The 10,938-nt window shown below is 39.5% G+C and overlaps 1 protein-coding gene across 8 annotated transcripts in view; it reads right to left on the reverse strand.

Annotated features, from left to right (window-relative positions):
• unc13ba (unc-13 homolog Ba (C. elegans)) overlaps window positions 1-10,938 on the reverse strand; it is a 207,586-nt gene that overhangs the window by 119,709 nt on the left and 76,939 nt on the right. For all 8 annotated transcript variants that reach the window (XM_085179929.1, XM_085179932.1, XM_085179931.1 and 5 more), the window contains 2 exons: window positions 10,441-10,728; window positions 9,849-9,936 (listed from right to left, as the gene is read on the reverse strand). In XM_085179929.1, the coding sequence (XP_085036055.1) occupies window positions 9,849-9,936; window positions 10,441-10,728 (376 nt within the window). The remainder of the gene's footprint in view (window positions 1-9,848; window positions 9,937-10,440; window positions 10,729-10,938) is intronic.

The following is a 10,938-nucleotide window of genomic DNA, read 5'->3' on the forward strand; positions in this document are numbered from 1 at the left end:
GCTGTACTTCACAGCAAAAGATGCAAACTCAGCAGCTGCAACAAGTGCTTTAAGCTGATACTGTGATACTGTCAAAGGAGGTAACACCTCAAATCCGATGAAACACCTGGCGACGCATAGCGTTTTTTTTAAAGCCGAGAAATGCGCCGTATTTGATAGCTTGCTGCGAGACCTCACATCGAGCACATCTACTGCAGGTGTGGTGCCTGTTATCGGACCCGGAGTTAGCAACATCCCCCAAAAACCCGAAGAGGAGAGTCCTGGCCCCTAGCCCTGCCAGTGTAGCAGAAATGATGAGGATGATGATGCAGCAGCAGCCGTTCTTCTCTGCGTGAGTAGCTTAATGTTGTTCGTGTGTAATTTACGTTGAGTAGGCTAACCACGTTATTACATTAATGCATGTAAGGTGAACTAGCAAACACCGCCATAGCTACATGCGGCTGTCTTCTTGTTTGATGGCAGATGCTCCCTTCACCCTGGACAAAAAGGCTAAAATGACCAAAGGAAGTTTGTGTTTTCCATTCTTTAAGCACCGGTACGAGCACCGTTTAAGCACCGGCACCGTTTCAAAAGTACCAGTTTGGCACCGGTATCGGATAAAACCTAAACGATACCCATCCCTACTCGTACTGCTGCAGCTTTCACTGCTGCATGCAGAGTGTTAAATATCAAGCACATATTTTGCCAAATGGACAAAAAAGAAAGCTTTGAAGAGATCTCAGAAAGAGTGGAGGAAACTGCAATCAAAGACATGAATCAGTACAATATGTGACTGATTTTTGATGGCAGCTAGGCTCCAGCTCCCCCACAACCCTGAATTGGATAAGCAGAAGAAAATGGATGAGTGGATATTTTGCCTTTATTTATATATATATATATATATATATATATATATATATATATATATATATATATATATATATATATATATATATTGCATTAAGCATCTGCATCCACAAATATTAATATTTTATATCAGTTTTTTGCATATTGATGAAAGTCTGTGTCAGATTGTTTTAAAGTGGTTAAACATGAACAAAGCAGCATCATCTGCCCTCTGCTTTGTTACTGCCTACAGCTTAATTTTATCACATAAACAATTTATTAACACATATTTGTTGCGCCTCCTCCCTGTCATGGTTTGTATCATTCAACTGTACAGCAGGTCACATTTTTACGTCGAGGATAAAAACCCTTGTTAAACCTCGACCACAGCACTCCTGGCAAACCTCCTCTCTCCTTGGTCCCCTCTCCTCTGGATCCATTTTAAAAATTGAAACATTCTTCAAGATGGTGCAATGAAATTGATTTCAAGGTCAACGGCGGGAGGACGTGTGACATAATGAGAAAAAGCCTTTGTTCCGGCTTTATGTTTTCCCTGCAAGTCTGCTGGTTTTAGCTTTTACTCGATCCTGGGTTCTTGTCTACTAGTTGTTACAAAAAACTGAAGATTTTATGATCAAATTTTCCCGGACAGAAATAAAATATACATAACAAAACTGATGCAGCAAAAGCAGTTACAGTCATTGCATCTGACACTAGAGATTCTCTGACATACAGAGCTGCAGCACATACTGCCGGCTGTCTGGCGACTTGATTCTGTAGAAAAAGAACCGAATATTAATCTTGCCTGTTGTCCCTACTCATTACGTACTGAGTGCAGCATAATGCTGTTGAAAACATCCGCTTGTGATCATATTTTTCCCAGATCATCAATAAAATCAGATTAACAATTTTAATGGACAGTTTGTATTCCGGTGTGAGTCATAAAGTCAACAAAGAGCTGAAAAAAGCTCAACTTGATTTATTTCATCATGCAGAAATTCCTCCTAATCATAAACAAGTGCTGGAAGGTTGTGTTTCCATAGAAATGCGACATTGTTGCCATGCTACAATGCTTGCGAGAGTGATAAAATACTATTTTTGTCCTTAATGGCATAACTGCTGTCCAGTGTCCTGCAGATACCTTCAGAGATAAAGACCATCTGAAGAAATTGTTTATGTTTTTTAAACAATGCTAGCATATCTATACAGACTTCTAATCTGAGACTACACACACTAAGTACAAATGATAATAAATGACTATATCTCAATTAAGTTTTACATCAATGTGGAGAAGTTGCTTCCTGATGAAGATGGATGGGTGGAGTAAGGGTTGTTGGATAGTCAGCTATACAAACTGAATTTAAAAGGATGTCTTATACTTTTATTCTTCTAACTCCCTTCTGATTGGCTGCCCCTTGTAAACATAAGGCTTGAACAGCAGGTCGGTGAGGGATGATCTGATATCCTCGTGTTGGTGTTGTTCCCAGATCATCATGAAAATGTTGTTCCAGGTTCAACATTGCAAGTGACCAATCACATTATTGTGACGTTATTCTTTTGCGCACCAACCCATTCGTGCATTTATGAAATTCCAATGTTGCAAGGACAATATCAATTCTGCTTAGCATTTATTAAAGGGTCAGGGTTAGGGTCAGGGTTAGGGTCAGGGTTAGGGTCCGTTGATCGGCGGACAAAGGCGGTTTCTCGCAGCTTAAGTACAGTTTTTTGTTTTACGCCGGTTTTTCCCAAAGTCGCAAAAGTATGACATCACAACATTCTGATTGGTCACTTGCAATGTTGATCCTGGAACAACCTTTAGTATGATGATCTGGGAACAACACCAACACGAGGATATCAGATCGTGCGTCGGTGAGGCCTACCTGCCAGAGCTGTGTACCTGAAATCACCATATTAAGAGTTTACAAAGAGAAAAACCAGGATCCCAATATTTGGAGCATTGACTTTTTCATACACTGACGTACTTATTTAAATTGATGATGGTCGCCTAACTATGACAGAAAATAAAAAAAACACAATAAGGCCACTTTAAATAACAATATTGTAAATGACAGGACATATACACACATAAGTATGAGTACATGAAGTGCACTGTTACTACCCTTATGGTGTACTTGTCAAAACCGTCAAAAAGATGTCCACCTTTCACCTTGACATGTCACTATCTGGGCTTTGCAGTGGAAAAAGAGGGACAAACAACAGTCAGTCAGTAGGGAGTGATCCACTGCATGTGTTATGAAGCCATTACATATTTATGGATGGTAAACTGTTGGTTTCATTTAATATTTCCCAAACTGTGGGGCAAAGAACCAAAGCAGGTAAAAATACGGAGTGCAACTCCACTAACAAAGGTTAGCAGTCTTTATTTTCACAACCTGGGTCCTATTTTATTATTAATATTTGATAAAAATGAATTCTTTGTCGGCTTCTTTGTTTGAGTGCATGACAGAAAACAGATGTGTTTAGTACTGAGAGCATCTCAGAAGAAAATGTGGCAGCTAAATATGCTGTCAACATGAAAAATGCCAGCCATGATTCTGCTACGTGCACAGTTTCCCACGATCAGTTAGGAACACTGTACTCAAATTCAAGCAATGCACAACTACAGAGTAACATAATAAAGTAAATGTATCTAAACTGAGACATGGCGAATGAACTAACACCAGCAATTACATCCGGAAATATACGCAGCTTAGCGTTGTTTAGGAAAAGGCTACAATTTTGGCAGATTTCTGTTTTCAGCGTTAGCACCTGATGGTTCAGCCAATACCCTTCAACGCATTCAGAGGCAACTCTCATTTTCTAAGATGCTCTAACCTCAGTTGATGCTGCCTCTTTGCATCCCATTTCCATCCAACATCTCAGTTTTCTTTCCTATTCTGACGCAATCAACGTCAAATCTCTTGTCACTGACGTCTTCTCCGACTGTCCTGGGGTCGTACCGCTGATGCCCTCACCTCTGGATTTCCACGTGTGGACGTGAAAGTGGTGAGGTCTCAGATGTGTTCTGACACATTGCCTTACAGTGAGATACAGTTATTATCTGCTATAACCAGAGAAAGAATTGATTGCAGTTTGTTCAGCCGTCAAATCTTTTCTTTGTTATCAAACAGGATTTCTAGCTAAAAACTGAACATTTAGAAGCTACATTTAATCTCCAAACAGAACGCCCAAGAACACACGCTAATGAGCATCAGCTAGCAGCACAACACTTGTGTAATTGGCCACGAAAGGTGGAGGATCTGATGTGCTTTCTCCTCTCGGTTTTGCAAAAGATCAAAGGTGGCATTTAAAGAAACGATCTCTTGTTGATAAGCCGCTCGGGACTGGATGAACTAATTATTCTCTATGATCTGTCCTGGGGTGGCTTGCAAAGGCAGCAAAGGCTTTTCACCTGTAAAGTAGGAGGTGAAGAACTTTCAAGTCTTTTATTCTGTTTGCACCAAACACAAATGAAACAGACGACTGGAAAAGCAGGTCCCAAAAAATATATCTTACAAAGGGAGGAGAATATTAATACCTTCAAAGCTTTTCCACTGGAGCTTTGACACTGTTTGTGTACTTATACATTAGAAAAAAACAAATGCGTGGAACCGCCCTAAAATCTCTAAAACGCTGAAAGAAGAAAATTATGAACAAAAATATTAATCCAACTGTGGGATTGTTAACTTTAGGCTGGACTATTCTAATTCGGTTCTATTAGGTCTCTGAAGAGCCTTCAGCCAATCCTCATGTTTAAAATCATTCATGTTATAGTAAATACAAAAAGCTGAGATGACAGAGGTTCATTCATATCTTTAATACCCCATCAACCATTTTATCCAAGTTGCTCTCAGAGTTCAAGTGTATTTGTGATTCCTTTCTAAACGCGGAAAGAAAGGCAGGACCTTTAGCGACTAGACTTCTTTCCTGTGTAATCTTTCATTCTGAAATGCATTGAGCGCCACACTTTTCAGTGTCTAAGGTAGTCTGATAGGGTTCAATAGTTCTTCGCATCTGAAACAGGCACAGACAAAAGTGAAATGTTGGTGTCAACACTAGGGCTGCCACAAACGATTATTTTGATAATCGACTAGTCACCGATTATTTTTGCGATTAGTCGACTAATCAGATCATCATCCATTGGACATAAAACGTACGGCTTATTGCACCAGCAGGATCTGCTCTTATATAACTATTGTTAGCTTACAGCTTTAAGTGTTTAAGGTATGTGCTAACTAAAAATAAAGACAAGATGATAGTTTATTAAATTTTAATGAAATTTACAGATTGTTTCGGTGAAGTTTAATAAACTCCTTGCTATCTAAAATATAACAGGACACCGGAGTAAATTCTCGAGCATCTCACACTTCTGATAATCAGCTGTCTGCTTGATGTTTATTCAGCTGTGTAAAAACTATAACTTTAATCTCAGCCAAACCGATTTACTCAGGAACAAATAAAATACTAAAAAAAGCCAAACAATAACATTTTTAAGTTATCTAAGTGACTTATATATCATGTTTAACCTGAGTAGCGAAAGACGGCGGTGGGTTTGAAAACGATCTGCCGGGAGTCCGGTGTTCTCACGGCTCTAGTGAGCCTAGCCCCCGGCTAGCTATCGAGCTAGTGGGTAACAGACGTCTCCGAAAACATCAGAGCGCTTTTGAAAATATGTGGTGTCTTGATAAACTGAGCAGATATTTGAGGTTTACACAGCTACATTCTCGCCTGAAAATATGTTAAACGTTTATTTTGTGACCCAGAAAGAATAATAAGAGTAATATTAAACTAACTAGCTGCCGCCATTGTTGGAAACTGAGCTGGGCTGCGCTATGAATTCTGGGACACAGCTACTTCTTCTTCAGGGTTTAACGGCAGCTGGCATCCTTGTACATGCAGTGCTGCCATCTTCTGTTTCAGTCCGTTATTACACTCTTAAATCCTACTACTTATTCCTGCGTCTTTTGTGATCTTACAAAGCTTCAAACGACGCGTCGACTATTAAATTAGTCGTCGACGATTTTGATAGTCGACGTAATCGTGACTAGTCGACTAATCGTGGCAGCCCTAGTCAACACTGACATAAGACATGTAACAGATATGTCTGAGAAGGCTTTTTTGCCTTTATCTAAAATAAAATAGTACGTTAGTGTGTAGAGTCAGAAAAATCACAATAAGGCTAAAATATGTGGAGAAGGAATTCTTGACCGAGCGTCAGGAGTGAGAATGTGTTAGTTTAATCTTAGAGCCCAAAAGTCATTTAGAACTGTGTGTTCAAATATATTAATTTAAAATGAACTTGTCTTTCTTCCTGTACTGTGTGCCTCGCCTCTGTGCTCTCTCCTTCCGAGTCTCCCGGCTCCTGTTCTGTATGTTCCTGTTCTACAGCGACCTGCTCCAATGTGCACACATTTAGTTTGTTTCTTCTTTACTTTGTTTGCTTTTCCCTCACTTCAGCCATGGAGACAGATGGCTGCCCTCCCTGAATCTGGCTCTGTTGGAGGTGTCCTCATGTTAAAAGGGAATTAGTTCTCTCCAGTATTGTCAGGTGTTGTTCGATTTCTCCCTGTGATATTTTTAAGTTTTTGCCTCAGAATATAAAGTACCCACAGTTGACTGATGTTATTGCAAACTAAGAGTATAAATATATATGAATAAAACTGAATTTAACCTATTTTCTAATCTTAGCCAAGAGCTTATCAGTGTTAGACAGAGCTGCTTTTAAAGCTCTGCAATAATGTCTCATTGAAACCCTGTGACAGTAACAACCTCCACATTAAACCTAATATAATATTGTAGGGTGTCATTCCCATGCTAGCTGAATCTAGTTTAAAACTGGCACTTAGTGGGTCATTAATCTAAATTCATAAGATAAGAAACATAACAATGGAATTTAAAAACTAGTTATGACTGAAATGTCTGCTGCTGGCATCAGAAGAAGGTGAAGAGAGGAAATAAGGGGAAAAAAAAGACTAAAACAAACCTGTGATTCAAAGAAATATTACAAAAGTGGGCAAGGACCTCTAATCTATGAGGACAACTTGAAGGTTTCTTCATATAGAAAGCACTCGAGGTGAGTGTGAGCCACAAACATGTCAGTTCAAAGAGAAATTCATGCAGCGGGACACTAAACGAAGCACTAAATGGAACCAAAAACCATTTCTTGTTCTTTTTCTGACATTTTCAATAGCTCTTTAACTTCCAATGCCAAACTAGAACCACTAATTCCAAGTAAACACACACCTGTAGTTGTAATAGTTCAATGTCGCACTGAACTCACTTAACAAAGCAGCCACTTTGTGTAAGGTCCCAAATTTACCTCCTAAGAAGTGCCGTCAAAAGACAGATTTGATTCATGAACGAGCACTGATGAGCTTTATTGTTTAAGGAGACAGAGTCACAGATGGGAGATGAGATAATTTAACATAAACTTAATGGCTCCTGATGGAAACTTCTCACTTCTGTCAGCCTGCTGCCAGGTAGGTCAGTAAGTTAACTGGGATTCTGTGTTTTGCTCAAGGGCTCTCCTCTCAGCACGGGGCCGTGAACCCACTCGCACCCCCGCATTCAGCCAAAGTGAACTAAGCTTGTAGCATTTAAGAGGCCCAAGAAACAAATCAGAAATGAGAATGTGAAATAACCCAAAGAAAAATGAACACAAACACAGATCTCAGATGTGACTGTTTATGAGTGTGAGTGTAGATACTTATTTCCCATCTAGGACACCACAAACTAACTGTTGGGTTAAGACTGTGCTGTAGAGTCCACACGTATATAGAACATGGATTTATTCATTAGTATAAAGGAGGGACAATGGACTGATTGCTATACTGTCAAAAAAATTACAGGAACACTTTTTAACTAAGAGTATAACAACAAATCAAATACATTTCTGGGACGTTGATCTGAGCAAGTAGCAGAGGGAAGCGTTAGTCTGTTTCAGCTGCTTTGATTTTTATTAAATTAACAACACCAGCAGTAAAGGGCCAACGATGAGACAACTCCCAGAACAGAAATGATTTTGCAGGTGGACATTTTTCCCCTTCTCATCTTTTCTGTCTGTTTTTCACTAGTTTTGAGGGTCAGTGTCACTGCTGGTAGTGGCACGGGTAGTCCAAGACGGTGGTCTGAGGGCCTGATGTCATGTAGTTAGCCCTGTGTTCACTGCCCAGCACCTTGGAGCTTGACTGGTATTGCCAGCACCAGAAATGGAATGGAACCCTGAATATGTGTGACAAACATGAAGGGGTCTGAAGGGCAGTCTCACACTGCCTGTAACATTGTTCAGTATGACTGGTTTGTCGCTGGGGCAGGGGAGCATATCCATGGACTTATCCACAGCCTTCTGTAGGGTAGGAAACATCTTCATCTCATCCATATATTTCCTGATACCATTGTTCATATTTTGCACTCTTCCCATTGTAGAGCACTTAATGATATATGGGCTGTGTTAACGTTTATTTAGTCTTGCTGCCCGATCAACCGATTTATTAAGATCACACAGCCTCACAGATTCTCTCATTACATACTGGAGGTTTCAGGACGTAGAGAGCAGCTTAAAGCATGAATGCAAACACAAACAAACTGAGATGATTATCACTTCAGGTGCTCGTCAAATTTTCTTCATTAACTGGTAAGTGAATGGTAAACAGACTGGTTCCTATATAGCGCTTTTCTACTCTGAGCACTCAAAGCACTTTCCACAACTTGCCTCATTCAACCATTCAGAGCCATTCATACAAGCAGCTTTTCTAAGCTTTTTCTATGCAAGTGCTTTCTATCTACCATGCACGCACATTCATACACTGATGGATGCATCGGAGCAACGTGGGCTTTCTAAATCTAAGCAGGTTGTTTTCTATGTATGTTTTAACCACATTGATTTTTCATGTAATCTATAAATAAAAATAGTCAAATTGTAAAGCAGTCACATTCACTGTGTTCACATGCTTTTAGGTCACAAAGTGAAAACAATATGAATATTACAAAGCAAAAGCTCAGAGTGTTTAGACAACAGCTGTTTCAAACTTATATTTAATTTACCTGAGTTATTATGAGAATCACTGGTAATAACTAACTTTTTTAACTAATCTAACAAAGTCACCTGATGTGCAGCAGAACTAAGAGACACTTAATTAGAAATTAAATGCAAGGAAAATGTAATAACAATACATTAATTTTCACAAGTTGAAGCATTTCTTAAAGTAAACTAGAAATATATCATACTAATTAAGCCTATGCCTGTGATAAAAATATTTTCTTTGTGTGTGTGTGTGTGTGTGTGTGTGCACTTGCAGATTATTTCCTTTAATTTATTAATTATGAGATTTGATATGTACAAAACTATATTCCCTATTAGTTGCTTTATTCAAAAATTGATTTTATTGCTGCAGTTATATTCTCCAGGGTTTATGTCTCTGCACAGCCTAAAATGTACTTCTTAGCATACAGTGATTTGAGGCAAGGCATATACACACAATCTCCCATCATTTGAGGACTTTCAAAATGACAAACAGGCCAGAAATTACATTTGCAGTACTCAGACCCCAGTCGACCGCAAACCACCCTCAGGTGTTTGGTACTATAATAATGAATCTTTTTAACTTGCAGTACCATATCTTGGAACTAAAACCTTTCTGTAACAGCAGAAGTGATAGCTAGATTTGAAGAAGCCAGTGAAGAAAAGGAGTTTCCCAGATCAAAGCAGAAATCCTTAAGGAGCGCAAAATTGGTGCAAATTGCTGTGGCATGACTTGAAACTCAACCAACCCAGAGCAGTAAAGAGGGAGAGAAAGCATCATTACATGAAAGAAAGTGGAGAGAGAGAGAGAGGGGAACAGGAAATGTTAATGTGTCTGTATCTGTGTTTGGGATTTGGCTGTTTTGTATTTCTTGTGCTCTCTAGGGTTGAACCTCTACTAAATACAATGAACTGATTCTAAAATGTATGCAAGGCATGCAATATGTTTTTGTAGTGAGTGTGTACGAGCAGCATATAGAGACAGGAGAAAGAGTCTTCCTACCTCGTGCAGTTTCACTCTCACTTTGTTGTAGGCTTTCAGCCAGCGAACTTTGGATGGAGAGCAGGGTGGAGGGCCATCTACGAAGAAACTGAGGACCAAGAAGAGATCAGCTTTTGGACACATAGACAAGACCGAAATCAATCAACATAAAATTAAATGTCTAAATCTGGTCAGCCAGTCATATATTTAATGTAAAAATAATCCCTGAAAATTTGGCTGTTTTTATTCTGGCTGAACTGGTCCCAATTTAGCCCAGTTTGAGCATCGTTTTGTAGTCTTAATACAGATCCAGCAATCCCATCCAGCAAAACTCACTGAAGACAATGTTGCCAGATATATTGGCTGTCTGAAAGATGAAAGGACATCTAGAAAAGTCATAGCTGTAAAGGGTTAGGGTTTGCCTCTGGAAAAGTCATCTATTCAACAAGTATTTATTGGGTAGGTTGTCGTCACTACTTTGTTACTAAAAGCCAATAATTCCCACTGGTATCTCACAAACTAAATGCTGTGTACAGTGATGGATATTTTGGTTAGGATTACCAGCTCAATTACTTTAAATATTTTTAAAAATGACAAGGCAAGACCCACATACCCATTTGTCTGACTCTTGTTATCGCAGTTGTCCAAGGTTGGTTTAGGAAGGATGTCTGAAGAGTCCTTTAAATCTTTCTTCGAACCAGGCTCTGGCAGTGCATGCACGTCCTTTTCAGCATCGTCCTCTTCTTCCTTGTTCCAGTTGGACGGCTGGTTTTGGAGAGGCGGGCGAGGCTTACTGGGGTGGCAGGACTCGACATGCCGGCGCTCTTCAGGCTCAGAGCTCAGCTGAGAGCTGACTGGGCTGAGGTTGCCTGACGAATCAAAGTGGCTGCTGTCTGGAGGGCTGTAGACAGCAACATCACAATTTAGAATACAGAGGTGATTTAGACAGAAAAATAGTATAAACGTCCAGGTTCTATTCCAAAATCAATATGGAAATCTGCAATTTACAAAATGGTAGTAAGGAACTGATTGATTGTGGACATTTTATTTGCTTTAATACTGAAAACAAAGTTCAGTTTGCAATGGCAGACATGATTTTGGAATGAAACAT

Source organism: Neolamprologus multifasciatus, chromosome 12, assembly GCF_963576455.1.
Source record: "Neolamprologus multifasciatus chromosome 12, fNeoMul1.2, whole genome shotgun sequence".
NCBI classification, from domain to species: Eukaryota; Metazoa; Chordata; class Actinopteri; order Cichliformes; family Cichlidae; genus Neolamprologus; species Neolamprologus multifasciatus.